This window comes from Eimeria maxima, genomic scaffold (assembly GCF_000499605.1).
Source record: "Eimeria maxima Weybridge genomic scaffold, Emw_scaff151, whole genome shotgun sequence".
NCBI lineage: Eukaryota > Apicomplexa > Conoidasida > Eucoccidiorida > Eimeriidae > Eimeria > Eimeria maxima.
Window position 1 is genome coordinate 15389 of NW_013564456.1, and position 17020 is coordinate 32408.

Sequence of the window (17020 nt, forward strand, 5' to 3'; positions counted from 1 at the left end):
AACCGTTTACTTCTGTTTTCTTGTGAAGATCTGATAATTAAACAGTTACTGCGCACATTTCTTTCCTTCCTTCATCAACAGTAATACACGCAGGTGGAGCGGATCGCCGCGGCTTGTGGACGGCTGCGGTGTCCATACACCTCAAGTTAGCCCTTTTCCAGTGGAAACATTTGCGCTTTTTTTACTTTTTCAGATATTTATTTGACGAGAAAAGCTGAATAAAGCCCGGGGAGAAGAAGAATCTGCTGCTGCTGCATGGGCGCAGCTGGTGTTCGTGCCGCTTCAGCTGCTGTTGCTGCGAAAGTCCGGCGTTTTTACTCATCTCCTCCTACTTTATTCTATTTTTATTGTTTTCCTTTGTACTCCGTCGCTTCCGCCCTGCTGGGCGTCCGCCTGGCGATTTATTTTCCCGTCCTTCGGTGTACATGCGCATTCCACGCACCCGATGGTTCATCAGCTCCTGCTTGCTGCCACCTCAGCCTTCGGACGAATTAGCAGCAGCAGCAAACAGTGACATCTTTCTGGAGAAGCGAGAAGACCGCCAATATTTGCGGTGTACACCCCGAAGGGACAGACAAAATACGTAAAGATGGTGAGTATTTGCACATTTAGCCCCAATAGACCACGACAAACAGGACGGGAGCAAATGAGCACACAAATCAAACGCAGAGCAGATCAAGCTGCCTTCAGTCATTCTGCTAATGAATAGGGATGTGCAGGTGCACAGGAGACAGTAGCAGCAACAGCAACAGCGGTCGTTTGTTCACTTGCCAGCTGCAGCATCAACAGCCATCACTTTTGCATTGATGCGGAAGTGCCAGCAACGGCATCAGCTGTATCGCCTTGTGCGCGCTTCTTTGACTATGCGTGTGTATGTATGTATGTGTGTGTATGTATGTATGTACGTATGTATGTGTGTGTGTGTGTGTGTGTGTGTGTGTGTGTGTGTGTGTGTGTGTGTGTGTGTGTGTGTGTGTGTGTGTGGTTTCGCTTTGTTGGTGCAGCTGTCTACTTTCTTTGGTAGTTCTTGCTCTGTTGAAATTGCTCTAGATAGAGAAGGCAGAAAATGCACTTGGCTGTCGAAGGAGAGGAAAGGAGAAAAGCTGCCAATTTACAGTGTATGACCAGCTCCCTGTCTTTATATTAATATTATTATATTACATATGTGTGCAAGCAAACCCCTACACAAGGTGGGAGGCTAATACATACACACTGTTGCCTGAATATGTATGTATTAGCATCCCACCTTGTGTAGGCGTTTGCCTGTAAATATGTGCCTTTCTTTTTATGTGGGTTTTGGTCGATTGAATGCAATTTTTGTTAGTGGGTATGCTTCTTTATTTTGGGTCTGGTGGTTGCAAGCACTTCTTGCTTCTGTCGCTTAGCTGTTATTTGTTCCTACATTGCTTTTTTTTCCTACTTGAAACTCTTACCATCAAGCTGCGGAAGCGACGCGGTGTACATACGGCAATCCCAACACCGCAGCTACAAAACCGAGGCGACACCCCCATCGCAACCGAGCAAAACGGAACTACACAGAAAAAATGCGGAAACAAAAACAAAAATTGAGGACTAATAACTTGTTCTGTCCGATTCAGGACGTTGAGGATGTCGTTGGAGCAGCCGTGCTGAATTTAAAAACAGGAAAAAAGTTAGAGCACAATGGAATTAAAGTGGAGTTGGTGGGACAAGTAGGTGAGCTGTAAACCCCAAACCCCAAGTACAAGGCCCTGGCGTTAGGCGGCAGCTGCTTGTGCCCATATAACCGTGTTGAGCAGGTTTTGATAGTGGAATGCTGCCTTCTGACTGTAGAATGTGTGCTCTATTTCTGTTGCTCCTGGTTTGGTTCTGGATTTTTCCTTCTGCTCCATGCTGCAGACATGCTATACGATCGCAGCAGCACCTATGACTTCTTCTCCATCTCGAAAGACCTCGAGCCCCCCGGTTTGCTACTTGAAAGCAAAAAGTACAAGTTCAAGTTCAACGCCGTTGACAAAACCCACGAAACTTACTCAGGCCTTAACGTACGCCTTCGTTATTTCGTTAGACTGACCATTCACAGGAATTATGCAAGGTGAGCAACTTGTTGTTGCCTTCTTTATTTCTGTTTTGGCTGCATCGTCCTTCCCCTTCGTCTCCGTTGCAGCAGCAGCAAACGCCTCAGCAAGGCGTTGAGTTACGTCAAAGAGTGGTGCTTCATTCTCCTTGCCTGTGCTTTTGCTCCAGCAGCATTGTCAAAGAGCACGACTTCATCGTACAGAATGTGGGGCCTCCACCGGAAATTAAGAATTCTATCAAGATGGAGGTGAGTTGATTAGCAGATGTATGTGTTAGCGTTTAACTGTTATTAGCTGTGCAGGCGGTGTTGTGGATATTGTCTCTAGCGGTGAAGTGCAAAGCATATGAATGTGCACATATGCATCTGTGCCATCTTAAATGCATGCGCGCACTGCTATGTGCGTTGTCCTTGCTTGTCACTAGGTGGGCATAGAAGACTGTTTGCACATCGAGTTTGAGTTCGATAAAAGCCGTTATCATCTCAAGGACGTCGTCATTGGAAAGGTGTACTTTGTGTTGGTTCGAATCAAAATCAAAGACATGCAACTCGACATTGTCAAAACAGAAACTGCAGGCACAGGTGACCACAACCATCTACACACACACTGAAATAGAAATTGGAGCAGAAAGAACAGCTCTGCCAGTTGACGATGAGAGCCACTTTTCGCAAAAATATTATTCATTAGTTATTAGTGGGACTTACTAGTACTATTGGAGAAACATGCAGATAACCCCAGAACCCAAAGTCCCAAAGTACTTCTTTTGCTGTTGTTTTTCTGTGCGCCTACCTTCTTGGTTCTCCTGTTTATTTTCGTGTTCTGTTGCCCTTCTTCTTTCACTTTACTGCAGGAGCAGCTGCGGTGACGGACTCGGAAACCCTTTCTAAATTTGAAATCATGGATGGTGCCCCGATCCGCTGTCCGTGTCGCACTCCTCCATCTTTTCAGGGATAAGAGTTTAGCAGTTAATCACTGCAGTTAATTGCAGCATTTCGCTTCTTTGGCGTTGCTACTAATGCTGATATTGCTGCCGTTGTTGCTAGTGCTGCTGGTGCACCTAATGCTGCAGCCATTGCTAGTCCTGTTGCTGCTGTTGGTGCTTCTGCTAATGCTACTGCTAATACTAGCGTAGCAGCAGTTAGCTCTTCTGCTGCTATTGCTGTTGCTGCAATATGATAGTTGGGGGGATATACTGAATATCCTCCCTCGCATCCTGCTGTTAATTTTTCGTGTTTTATTTCGCCCCATCCCTGTGCTTGACTGGTGTGTGCTTGCCTGCTCTCTTCTTGTATGCTCATTCGTTCTGTTTTTCGTTTTTCTGTGTTTCTCCTTCCTCTGCTTATTTGGTTTTGTCCATTTGCTTGCTTAACTGCGTTGCTTGTATTTATGCTTGAGGCAATACGTTTGGATTCGTTGTTGACCTTTCATTTGTTGCTAATTGCACCGGTTTTTCTTGGTTTTTCTTGGTTGTGTGAAGTCCTCGGTTTTTCGTATATTTTCTCGTTAGGTTAACTTTGTGTTTATTTGTCTGCAGCTGAGTGTATCCCCGTTCGTCTGTATTTGAGCGGGTTGGATTTGACGCCGACTTACAAAAACGTGCAGAACAAATTCTCCGTTCGTTACTTTCTCAATCTTGTGCTTGTTGATGAAGAAGACAGAAGGTGAGTGGCGCAGGGGTGCATGCATCCCGTGTAGCTAGCGAAAGTAGCAGCGCAGTTACTTGATATAGGGGAGAGAAGTGCAAGGAAAAGAAAAGGCAGTTTGAAATCGTGCAGCAGAAAGCAGACGCACCTCGCGCGTCTGTACACCATAAGCACAAATGCTTCTTTCATGCCTTCACCGCATTTCTACAGTACACACGTCAACGACCCTTAGGCAGGTGATAACCGCCGCAGTCTGTTTTGTCGCATCAGCAGATGAAGCACCAATCAAAAGGAACGCAAGCAATTACCTTAGTGTACTTTAAGAATAATCGATTATTTATGTCGGTACTTAAGCAGTATATCCTCCACAGGCGCACAGATTGCAACACTAAAATACGAGGTGCGACAGAATCCGAACTTAAAAATCGCTGACTAAATAACAAGCCGATAAAAAGTAAACTAACGACATACTGTTGGAAAATACAGGACGACACTTCAATCTAACAACGTACAAGGCCAGTGCCGGTCTTGCCAACGAACGCCTAAACACTTGTACAACGAGGACGACAAATAAGGACAGCTGCGCCTTTTGCCAGTGTTCAAAACTGAAACACTGAAACTCTCTAAACAGTAGCAAGTGCATCAGGAGCAGCTGCCGCTGCATGAGCGGCAGCAGCTGTGCGTGCTCAATGCGATCGTCTGTCCTTGCATTTGGCTGTGTGTCTTCAGGTATTTCAAGAAGCAAGAGATTATTCTGTGGAGGAAGAAAATAGGGTGAAATAACTTCGCCTTCTTGTAATTTGCTGCTACTTGCATGCATGAATGTGCCAGCAGCAGGCGCAGCGTCAGCAACAGCTTCGGGAGCACCAGCACCATCCAGCACCATCATCTGCAGCATCAACAGCAGCGCCAGTAGCATTCACAACAGATCCAGTAGGTCCTGCGGTTTTAAGAGGCCGCAGTGTTTCGTGTGGAGGTGGCCTTCAGCAGCTGCAGACGCAATTAGATGCTGCAACGCATTCCTGGGTAGTAGGGCAGGATATATCCAATGTATATATATTTCAGTCTGTCTGAGGATATATCCATTGTATATATATCAGTCTGTACGAGTGACAAGCATAGGAGATGTGTGTTCAACTATGCATGGCAGCACTGCCGAAGAACGCATGGGGACGGCCAACTTGCTGTACACATTTCTCCATCAGCTTGTGCTGCTGCTGCAGTTGTTGCAGCTGCTTCGAGCTTGCACACATGCGCTTCTGTCTAGTAGTTGCTGCATGCCTTCACCTTCCTGAGCGCAACAGCAAGACAAATCCCTTTGGCTTTTCTTTCGCAGTTGTTTGCCTGCATAACTTCTTCAGGGGCCAGACGAAGAAGCACCCCAGTGCGCACGGAGAGACTCCAATAGAAATGTATTCAACGGCACGTTGGTGTGCATTGTTTGTATAAGCATGCACAGGCGCTAGTGACACTAAAGCAGGTGCCTTAGATTCCACCAGAATTTTAGCACGAAAGCATGATGTTCTTTCGCTCCAGTAACAACGAAGTGCTCAGGGCTGCACCAGTATTTCTCGTGAGGCGTCCAACCTTGAAACACGAGCGGCCAGCAACTGGCAATAACTCAAAATACCACGGAACGTTGAATGCAACAAAATATATTTGGGAGCACGGCTGCTGGAGTATGTGAGACTTGCAAATTTAGTGGAACAGGACGAAGAATGGCTTCCAAGAGGATGTGTTTTGCTTACTCTGGGAGTTTTATTCGGGAAGGAATCACTATGCCCAGCCCTCAGTTCCAACGGATCTGTGCCAATCCACACAGGCCCGCCAGATGAATGCCTGTGAATCTATAGTATGCTGAAGTGGTATAGCACGCGCAACTGAACTAAATATATCTGCGTATAAAATGTACCTGCAGATACGCTTAAATACAGTTATACATGTATATGTCTGTTGGATATCTACACATATATGTATCTCTTTCACTGCAGTACATGTATATTTACGTGTATCTATTATTGATGCATCAATGCCAAAAAAGGTCTCTCCTCTCTGAGGGAATCCACTTTCAGCCGGTGGTGCAGCAGCAGCTCAGCCAGCAAGCAAAAGGTATTGAATACGAAGAGAGCCGCAGACTGCCACAACATGCCGTCGCATCATTGCTGCTCCTGCTGCTTCTGGTCGGACAAAAAGCGGCGTGTTGGAGTGGAGCTGAACGGAGTGAAGGAGACTGAAGTTCTGCCACTACGGCTTCTGCTGCTCTGTAGCGGTGAGGCAGAAGGCGCCCAACTGACTACTTGGGGTGGCCTGCTGCTGCTGCTCTGTAGGGGTGAGGCAGAAGACGCCCAACTCACTGCTTGGGGTGACCTGCTGCTGCTGCTCTGTAGTGGTGAGGCAGAAGACCCCACACTGGCTACTTGGGGCGTCGTATTGCTGCTGCTTCCGATGTTATTCCTGTCGCTACTGCTGCTACTTTCGCTACTGCTGCTGCTGCTCTGCAAGGTGGACGGAGAAGGCGCCCATCTAATAGTTTGAGATGGTCTGCTTGTACTCGCTCCAATACTAGCACTGCTGGTGCTACTGCTGGCAGTGGCGCTACTGCTTCTAGAGCTGCTGCTGTATGGGGAGCGTTGAGATGGCGATGTGTATGAGCGCTGGTAGCTTCTGCGTCCGTTTGTGTCGATGATGCCAATTTGCTGCTGTCCTGCAGCCGGCCTGAGCTGAAGGACCCCTACCTTGGGTTCGTTTTCTTCTTCCTGCAAGCGTTTCTCCTGTGCCTTTTTCTCTTCTTTTCTGCGCATGTATTCTTTCCACGACAACACTTTCTTGGGGGAAGAGTCATGATAGTACAAGTTGTTAAAGACGGTTCCGTAGTCCTCTCGGTATGAATGAGTGCTGTAGGGGCTGCTGAAGGGGTTTGGGTAATACATATAAGTTCTGTAGGGCGTGTTAGGATAGTTCGCTCCGTCTTCAAGACCATGCTGCCCTGCACTGCTGCTGCTGCTGCTGCCGCTCTGCCACGCAGCGCCGATCCAGGGCGTCTGCGGGCCAGAGGGAGGAGGTCGAGAGGAAGACGTACTCAGCTCAACAACGGGGAACTCGTCGGTTGATGCTAAGGAAGGGTCGTCGTCTTCTAGAGAACCTGAGGAGCTGCTGCGCCGGCCCTCGTCCTGCTGCTGATAGCGCCTCCGCTTCCTTAGACCGGCGAGAGAACGCGGCAAGGCCCTGCTGCTAATTTTCGCCAAATCCGACGACGTCGGTGTTGCTGCTGCTGCAGTGTCGACTGGTGCTGCGGCTGCAGTACCGTCCTCTCCTCCCACGTTGGGTGCAGTTGTTACACTATTATTTGATGCAGCCTTTGCCTCATCGCGTGCAGCAACTGCTGCCGCAGCTAGGCGCTTTTGCTTAAGCTGCTGCTGCTGTTGTTTTGCGTTTTGCAAGAGTGTGGCTCTCTGTTGAAGGTTCAGTACGAGAGGTGTTTGCGTCTCTGCCTCTATATCTCCGTTCATATTTTTAATTGCATTTTGAGTCCAGTCTAATGAGTCGTCTTGATTTTCGGCCTCCCAAACGAATTCATACAAGTCATCCTCTTCGTTATAATCTTCTTTCTCTTCTTCTTCTTCCACGTTTTGTGGTGCAGCTTCGGCCTCTGGTTTGTCCGTTGCCGCCAGCCGACGCACCTGCACAGACGGCGTGCCGCCTTGTTGCACAAAGAAACCTCCATCCTCCGGTTGTTGGTGCTCTTTCTGTTGCTCCTCGGGTTCATGCTGCTGCTGTTCCTGCGTGGAACCTGCCGCCATTACCGCCTTTTGAGTTTCGCGTTTCCTGAGTGTTGCTGCGCGGGAGGGGATTGAGGTCGGCAGCCTCACTTCGTTTGTGTATGCTTCTTCTGCATCGTTTGCTGCAGAGGCCGCGAGAGGTGGCAGGCTAGACAGGTTTTTTATATCGCTCTGCTGTAGAGCAGGGTGCTGCTCGTCCGCTGTATGCTCAGTGGAATCCATGTTGTTGCGGCTGCCTCTGTTGGGAAGCGCAGCCTCGCCTGTCTCTGCCTTTGCTTCATCTACGTTCTCCTGCACTGTTATTTCTCCGGTCTCGTACGCTCTTTTGTAGCTTTGATCCTGCCATTCTTCCTTTCTGCTGCGTTCTGCTGCATCGTCAGCATCGGCGTCCTGGGTTGCTGCTTTGCTCTTCTTTTCTCTGTGCACCAGCTGCCGATTGGAGGAATCCAAAGGAACAGATACAGTCAAGTTGCTGTTGCGGTAATTCCTCAAGTTATAGCCCCCAGCTTGCAACGGACTGCCGCTAATGGAGGGCGGGATGACGCCAGCGTTCCCTGCATGGGCTACCACTGCTGGTGCAGGAGCAGAAGCCCCTCCAGAGGACATTGTTGTTCGCTGAGCAGGCGGGGAGGGAAGCGCGGCAGGTAGATGCTGGCTGCTGCTGGTATTTATCCTACTGTTGTTGCTGCTGCTGCTTGGGCTTCCTGCCGGCCTTGGATGGGGCAGGTGCCTTTGATTTTCTCTGGCGTCTGTGAGGATCTCTGAAGCCGTCTCCGTTTCCTGTTTTTGCAAACTGCTATCTCTATCCCCGTTTCTATCTCTGACCCGGATTTGCGGCAGCGCAGTTTGCAGTGACTGCATCAGGCTGTCTATCTTCTCAGCGAGGTCACCGCCCCTCTCCGTTTGCTGTCCCTGGTGCCTGTGCAGTATCTCCCCTCTGCCTCCCTCCTCAACACGGCCAGAGCTCTGCTGCTGTTGCTGCTGCTGAACGGAGTTCCTCACTCGGGAGACATGACCGGTGACGGCTTCAATAGTTCCAGTGTTGCTGTTGCTGTTGCTGCTGCTGTAGCTGTTAGCTGTTTGGCTGCTCTGGCTGAGCGCTTCGACACGCAAGGCGCCCTGGCGGGTTTGTTGCGTTCTTTCCGAGTTGTCCACAATGCGCTGCTGTTCTCCGGCGCGCTGCATTCTCTGGACCTCTGTACGATGCTGCTGCTGGTCATGATACTGCCGGAGTAGCTGCTGCTGCTGTTCATCGTTGTTTCTGCCCCTCGCAGCTTGTTCTTCGGCTTCTCTCTGTTTCCTGTCTCCTTCAGCCTGCTCTTGCAGCGCGTGCTGCTCGTCTTGTAGCCTTTGCAGCTGCTGCAACTGGTGTAGGAGCATATCTCTTTCTCTCATAGCTTCTTCTTTCTCCCTTCGTGTTGCCTCCAACGCCTCCTCTTCTGTCTGCAAGGTGCTACTGCTGCGGTTCTCTGGATGCCTGTCCATTGGCTCCACAGGCCTCGGGTACTGCTGGCTGTGTCTCTCCTGCTGCCGTACCTCCGTCCTGCTGCGTGTATGTGAAGACTCCGGACCATGCGGATCTCTAAGCACCATCACCGGGTGCCCTACCTCCTCGCGAGATGACAATCCGCTGCTGCTGTCGCTGCCTCTGCTGCTGCTGCTGGTGCCGTTTCTGCTGTCTACTGGTGACTGAACAACTAAGTGCGAACCGCGGATCTGCCTCTCCACCCTTTCCCGCGGCACCACAGAGTGTCTCTCTCCAGCTCGTATTTCCTGGGATCGTTCCCTATATCGATCCAAGCGTGCATACTCCTTCTCCAGCCGCTCGCGCTCCAGACGGGCTCCCTCTAGGCGCGCTGCTGCCAGTTGCTCCTCCAGGTGAGCCTCAAAAGCCTCTTGCAAGGCCTGGAGCTGGACGCGAGGATCTGTTGCAGAGCCCGTATTAGCAGGGGCCACAGCAGAAGGGGTTGCACCACCAGGAACATTAGCGGCAACGGCGGGAGAAAACGGAGTTGCTGCAACAGGCTTCCTGTAGTTACGGTCATCGTAGCTACCATTCGAAGCGCTGCTGTCTTCCTCTTTGTCTTCTGCTGCATTGGCCCACCGCTGGTATCGAGGTAGTGCTGCTGCTGTTGCAGTTGCTGCAGCGATTCCTGGTGGTTGTGTCGATGCTGCTGTTGGTGATGCTCTCCTCGAAAGTTCCAATTCCTGTTGCTGGCTTCTGCGTGCCACTTCGACAGCGCGTAGGTGGTTTGTAAGCTGCTGCTCCAACAAGGCTTTACGAATCGAGCCCTCGGTTTCCCCGCGGTCACCTCCAGAAACGACGTAAGTGTTGGGGGAAGCCAGGATTTCACTGGCGGACGAGGGCAGCGTACTTGGGGCGAAAGAATTAGAAAAATGTCTGTTGCTGCCTGTGTTTGCAATTGCTGCAGAAGCGGGATGAGCGACAGCAAGCAACAACCCACCCAACACCAGCCCGAAGCCGCCGATAAGACGAAAACGAAGGGGTCCGTAGCTGCTACTCAGAGGCGCTACTGCTCCTTTGAAGTGAGTCTTAGAATACAAAACGCTAGGTAAACCAGTAGCAGGTTGCAAGCAGCTTAGGCAAGCCACATGTTCATCACCTCGAGCAGAACCGCCTGTACCGGCAGTGCCAGCATCCCGAGAACCGGTAAAGACCATTTTGACTTAAGCGCAGTAAAAGAAGACAAATGTGTCAGTTAAATGGGCCCAAACAGGCCGAATCGGGGCAGCAGAGTACAACGGTTGAACAAGGAGCCAGAGTGGGCCGTTGACGTGAATGTAGGGGAGGAATTCGCAAGAGCCTCAAAACAGATCAGTGCAACAGAAACGGTGTGCAATCGTAACCTTTAATGTGTCATGCTTGAGAGAAACAAGCATGCATCAAAAATCATTTAGCAAAAGAATGATTTTTTTTGTGACACGAAACAAGAGACAACAAACCAACAAGCCGTCGCCCGCCCGCGGCGGGCCAGTGACCGCTGTGGTCTCGCTAATGGCAGCGGTGTGCGGATTCTGGATATGTATAGGGGGAAATCAGAAGTAGCTTGGCATTGCACCGCTCTTATTATATTTTGTTTGTGCTTATGTCCTTCCGTTTGCCCTTTTTCTATTGCTGCCTTCACGCCGAGACCCATGAGCCCCCTGTCTCGATTGGCTCGGCTAGTCACAGCATCAGCCCTCACCCTCCCCTGTCAAGGACAGCAGCTACCCCCATATTGCATTACGTTATTACTATATTACTACAAAATCATTGAATTTCATAATCCCCCCCTACAATTTTAGTTCCACAGCACAGATATTCCCCACAGCCACGTCTATTGAACTACTCGGCAGTAGTGTCAGGTCTCCAGACGATATGGCGCCTTTTTTTTGTGGGGGCTAACTGGCTATATTTATGGATTTGCACGTCGAAACGTTTCAGGTTTTCTGGGCATAATAGCATCATGATGACATAGAGGCTGCCTCTTCCATCCGCCCGCGGCACGATGAATGGTGACCTGCTGATGCATTTAGCTTGCAGTTCCAGGTGCTCCTCTGCTCAGCACACACTCAAAGCTAACAATAACGGGTAAATCGCAATTAAATTCTTTCAGTGAGTTCTTTCCAATAAATGGGCATTTCAAATGCTTCCCTCTAGGTCGTTTAAACACCTGCTGGGTGGTGACCCCCGTAGTGCGTCCATCCTGTGCGTGCATCTGCAAAATAGCTCCTACGCAAATTCAAACGGCAAAAAGAAGCGTACATCTTGGGGCGCCCGTTCATGAACTCCTATTTGGAAGCGAAAGAGAAGCAACTGAACTAACTGCAGCGGTGCAAACTGGCGAGCAAGGACTACTTAAGTCCGTTCGCTCCGTTAGAACCAGAGTCCACCGTAGCGTATGCATATGTAGGGACTCAAACTCAAGTAAAAGTTTAAAATATTAGCAACGAACCCAAACTGAACCCGTTAGTTCCCGTGTCTGTACAACCGTGGAGACAGCCTCAAGATGTACGCCAAAAGGGCTACCGTTCGTTTGCAAGGACACAGCCTGAGAAGTTGCTCCCAAGCAAAAGTCCAAAAAGACTCCGCTGCAGCACAGAGATGCTGATCAATTAGGAGAAGAAGGGCAGGCACAGTTGGGCAGAGGAACTTTTTCAGGAGAACCCAAGTGCTGAGGGAGGAAAAGGGCAAAGACTATTAATTGTGCTGTCATGTGTGCAACACAGCTAACTACTCCCAAAGCTGGGTTGGCTTGCCGCAGCAGCAACAGAAGCAACGGAAAGATACCGAGGCAGAGGATCCCACTAGATGCTTCCCCAGTGGTCTATGGCCCCAACGGTCCAAAGAGGCTGCATGGTCGACTTCCTGCAGCTGTTGTTCTTGCTGTTGCTGCTGCGCTTGCTGCTGCTTTTGGCTGCAGAGCAACGCATGATTAAAAGATGCCGCTGTTTACCTCTTCATCTCATATCCCTCGTACCTATGGCTACTTTCCGTTCCGACTGTTTTGTGAACTGCCACCAGGCAGCGCCGCACACGGGACAAAATAAACACAAGAACTAAGCATCCCTGGTGTTGCAAATAATTTTGCATGCGTCTATAAACCTAAGATTCGCCGTAAACGATGGTCAGCTGTGTGCGTGTGCGTACACATACCACATACACCGCAAGTGAGTTGCCGAAGTGAATATAATATGTATATGTGCTTGCATGTATATGTGCTTCCAGATATACATACAGACAAACTAATATCTGTGGTACATACACATTAATTCAAGTACGGGCTCGTTTGGCCTGGGGCTCCTGGGAAGATTCTTCTTCCTCTTCGACATTTTCGGATTCGTCATCGATGTCTTCTGTGCTCTGTGCCTCCAGCTGTTCATCGTCTTCTTCTGGTTCCACCTCCTCTACATCATCATCACTTTCGCTGCCTTCCTGAGAATCCTCTTGTTCGAGATTGTTTTCAGTTTCTCCCTCTTGCTGTTGCAGCTGCTGGCGTTCGCGTTTCTGTCCCACAGTTGGGTGTCCCTCCTCCGCAAGGGCCCCCCCGTCTCCTTCTTCTTCATCTTCTTCATCTTCTAAACTCTCGTCAAGGTCCTCACTTAGCACGTCCTCTTCTTCCTGTTCCTCTTCATCATCCTCCTCCTCATCATCATCATCATCCTCTTCCTCCCCGTCCTGCCCCCCCTCCTCCACTCCTTGAGGCGGCACCGACGCCGGCCCTCCACCTTCTTCCCCTTCTATCGACGCCTCGTCGTCTTCCTCCTCATATACTTCACTGGCTGTAGGTAGCACAACCATACATACATGTATATAAACCTATTTGCAGACATATACACGAATGTACAAACACGTGCACAAGCAGACGGATGCATGCGAAGATGCACCCATACACAATTGTCGATAGAAACTGAAGAAAACACAGAGGATCGTGCCGCATGCAGATATAGACAGCTTCGATGAAATTAAGTTGCGGTTATTGATGAATATTCACTTTAGGCACCCCCCAAAGAAGTGCATGCGTTGCTGAAAACTTCTTGTAGGAGCAAAAGAAAAAAGAACTATTGGGGCATTTACACCTCCGACGATCGACACATAGAAACAAACTTTACGTATACGAGAGGTCTACGAATCACACTCAATAAGATTGTCAAAAGTGTCACAAATGAGTGCAAGCACCCCCTTTCCGCACAATTAGACTACCGGACTTTGTTGTTCACAGTACTTTGCGGAAAACAAATATAAAGCGAAAAAAGAAGTGGGCGGGAAATCGAACGCAAACACGCAATTTTCATATAAAAAATTAAAAAACAGAAGCCCCACCCAGCACCTGTACCATCGGCAGTGACCTGAACATACCGCTGTCAACTTGTTCCTCTGCTTCTTTCGCAGTAGGAAAGCCTGGTTGGGCTTTCGTGGACATCTTTATGAGATCTATGTACTGTATACTGACAGGTTTACCCTAGCCCTTGACTACTGCAAGCTTGTTTGCTAGTTGAAGGGTAAATGATTTGTTGTTCTCGATGCAGCAGCAGACGGTAGCCTAGACCCGTCTGCTGCTGCGCCCTGCAGACGAGCGGCCAATAGGACTGCTGCTCCTTAAAGACCTGCGAGAACTGGAGTTTATTCTTTTGTTCGTGGGGTCCAACCAGAACGAAATTCCAGTCACTATCCCCCACAAAAGGCTGCAAATAAGCAACGAACGCTGGGATGAATGCCCACAGAACAACCTGGAGGTGCACAGCCGGCAGGTTGTAGAGAACAGGAGAGCTCAGAATTCAATTGAATCTAATTCTTCAATTCTTTAAATAAAGAAACTGATTGTGTCTTGTGAAAAAATGGGGCACAAACCTGCCGCGAGTTCACCCGTCCAACGCCCTAGGAGGAAACAAGAGGCACAGGCCACGGGCGACAGGGCTTGACAGGCTGTATTCAGTTGTAAGGTTCAACAAACAAACACAAAATAGATTACATGAGTACTTTCTTGTTAATTTGCAACTTAAGTCAAACGAAGAACACAAAGCCGCTCCAGGGCATGCGTTCGCGGCAGCCTCCTCGAGTAGCGCCTATCTGCGCACTAAGCGCAGACCACAGCAGCAGCCACTGCTTCCGTGCTTTTAAAACCTGAGGTTTAAATATCATTTCATTCGCTTTTAAAATCTAAATGATCCTCTGCAGAGCACAGGTAGGAGTTTACCGCGCAGTCTCCAAAACGTGTCAAGATGAACGGGGAGATGCGTGTACTCGTCGTGGCTGAGCATGCGGAAATGAATCGGTAACAGGGGCCCTCGGCCTAGGCAGCAGAAAATCGTAAATTGCAATGGAGAAAAAATAATAAATATACGAGTTCCTCGAGAAGCATTGTAAGGGGGGCCCTGGATCTTAACTAGGACTGTCGTGAGCTGCAGTGGAGTCGAAATTGTACTGATGAGAGTTCCTTTAACACAACAGGCATCCTTCAGCAATCTTCAACCATTCTGGGCTCAGTAGCCAAGCGCTTGGAGCTGCACTAGAGAATGTGGCCTGCCATGAGTTCCAACCCTCCATGGTGCAACTCAAGATGCAGAGCAGCCCCACGAAAAGGCACAAACAAGCCTTCCTGGATATATAGGTTATATGGAGAGATCCTGCAGACACTTGTGAACTTCGGCTTGTGTACGGTGTGTCTATTAGGGCTGGATATGGTGTCATGTGCCCAGTTTCGGCATATTTGCCAATGTGGACAGATTGTCCCTGCTTATGCCATACCCCAACCCATGAACACGCAGCACCCGACCCCATGTGCCAGTGTCCACCCAGAAGATGGCTGTATTCAACTGCTACTTCCTCCTGTTGCTGAACAGCTTTGTTGACCATCGGCTGTGTATGGTACTCCGTCCTCTCCATAGCCGTGCAGCAACGCCTCGAGCTTTAAAAAAGTGGTCTGCCGAGGGTTCTGATAACATCGTATTGAAGGGGCTGAGCGGAAGACCTATTTTGAGTGTTGCAGACGCATGGAATTCAGCCTTTTGCTGTTCTGATAGTGCTGGCTTTGCTTATTGGGTTTACCTTTCACAACTGAACAAAGCAATTCTGGCGTTTCTGCGGTCGCCGTGCATTGACGTGACACACGAAGAACCCCAAGATTGTCAAATCAAGACAAACTGAAACTCGCAGGGTTGAAGCAGGCTCGCCGTAGACAGAGTTGTCAAACTAGTCCTCAGCCCAAGAGACCAGTTGGCACATCAACACCTAGCACAAAATTCTTGTCCTCGTGTGTTGTGGAGTTGCAATGATTACCGAATAACTAGGCGAGTTACAACCTTAGCCTGTCTTGTTTACGTCGACGCCCGCAGGAGTTGCCGTCGAAGCAAGGATGATATATAGATGCTTGCTTATTCATCTCGCCCTCTTCCTGGGCATTTAATGTAATATTCTCGACTTTTGTTGTGAGCATTGGTTCACAAGCATTTACGAACTCGGTCTCCTCCGTTTGTGGCTTCCCACCACGAGGTTGCTGACACTCTGCTGGTAAAGTTCGGAAGTATTTGAGTGATTCCCTTGTCCGTTGTAGAAAACCAGCACTAATCATAGGATGACACCTCCAAGTTGAGGTCACGTCAGCGACGTCAATCAAAGCACTAGTTGAAGAGCTACACAGCAAAAGTTTATAGCCAACGCCCAGCAAGCTTATATGGCTACTCGCCTTCGTCTATGCATCGGAAAGCGTTCAAATCTACCAAAACACAATGGCTTGAGTCCAATGCAACCGCTGAACGTTGTCGGTCGTAGCTACTATCCTGCCGTTTCTGTTTTGGTATTATGCATTACTGTGCTGCTACGATCTACTTTGAGACTTCTGGGGTTGCAGAGGAATGGAACCCGTTTCCGACAGGCAAATCTGAAGTAGGTTCGGCAAGACTCGTCTCGGTGGAGACTACGAATGCAGCATACTAACGAATACATGATGAACGCATTTAACAAAGTGAAGGAAATCAAGCCACTTCGAAAATTGTGCTGGGATATAGTCGTATATGCTGAAACAGAGCGCGCTTAGTGCGATCAATTTTACCGGCTGTCTTTAACTGCTTTGCGGTCACGCTATGGTCGGTTTGTCGAAGGTTCCGGAATTTTTTCCAGAAGACCGAATAGACACTTTAATTGTGCTTGCAGAGGGTAATAATGAATACTTCAGCCATTCCATCTGGTGTAACCGAACTAGAATCGCGGATCAAGTTGGAATACTTTTTGAGCCTGTCCACTACGACGCAGTTGGTATCGTAGCTTTCGACTGAAGCCAAGTTCACTATCTGCCCATATTCGTTCGGAAACCGGACAGCTATGCAAGAATCCTTTTTTGGGTTTTTCATGCGGGGAACGTGAGGCCGTATTTTTCCGTTGAAGCGGATTATCCTAGGGACAATCCTAGGGACAATCCAGGGCCGCAGACAGGACCTTGTCGCAATATCTGCTGTTCTGATGGCCCCTTCTTGACCGACCGGTAGCAACCTTTTATTTCAGAATTCCCACGTGGATAAGCACTTAAACCGTGCTCTTCTTCCGTTGCTCAACATTAGTGTGCGCATGAGGGAGACACTTTCCAGACAACAACACCATTTCTTTGTTGGCCTTTGCGAACGCTTCGACCAAAGTTATAACATTGTGTGGACGTTATAGAATGCCTGTACACTATAGTGTGTGCCCACACGTTAAACGAACAAATACCTGTAAAGGGGTGTTCCCAACGCACAGCAGGCCTGTTCAGCTGCCTACACATTTGAGAAGAACCCCAGATATCATCGTTTCTCAGGCTGATATGGAATCAAATTTGTAAAGATGAGAGTTCAGTAAAAGTATTTCGCCTCCCTCTCCTGTCGTGGCATCCTTTGCAGAGCGACCCGAACACCTGAAGACGCACTTGAGCAGACTACCTGCCACATGGCGCAACGCACACTCCCAAAACAAGTAGTGCAGCACACCCACGCAGACAATACAAACAGATCCCCTTTTGGTGCGTGCACTTATACCATGGGCAGTTATTGAATTCTTCGGCTTGTGGCC

General features: G+C 49.1%; 3 protein-coding genes across 3 annotated transcripts; 1 reads left to right on the forward strand and 2 right to left on the reverse strand.

The window, feature by feature from the left end:
- Nucleotides 1-589: 589 nt before the first annotated feature.
- On the forward strand, nt 590-4478 carry EMWEY_00017980 (vacuolar protein sorting 26, putative; the record flags this gene model as incomplete). Its single annotated transcript, XM_013479996.1, has 9 exons — nt 590-592; nt 1005-1118; nt 1599-1695; nt 1879-2074; nt 2230-2305; nt 2482-2638; nt 2908-2976; nt 3592-3718; nt 4430-4478. 9 exons carry the CDS (start codon nt 590-592, stop codon nt 4476-4478), a joined length of 888 nt encoding a protein of 295 aa, XP_013335450.1.
- Nucleotides 4479-5856: 1378 nt separating this feature from the next.
- Nucleotides 5857-10161, reverse strand: EMWEY_00017990 (hypothetical protein, conserved; the record flags this gene model as incomplete). The annotated part of the gene is made up of 1 exon (XM_013479997.1): nt 5857-10161. One exon carries the CDS (start codon nt 10159-10161, stop codon nt 5857-5859), a length of 4305 nt encoding a protein of 1434 aa, XP_013335451.1.
- A 2092-nt stretch (nt 10162-12253) lies between these two features.
- EMWEY_00018000 (hypothetical protein) lies at nt 12254-13403 on the reverse strand (the record flags this gene model as incomplete). The annotated part of the gene is made up of 2 exons (XM_013479998.1): nt 12254-12762; nt 13340-13403. 2 exons carry the CDS (start codon nt 13401-13403, stop codon nt 12254-12256), a joined length of 573 nt encoding a protein of 190 aa, XP_013335452.1.
- Nucleotides 13404-17020: the final 3617 nt, after the last annotated feature.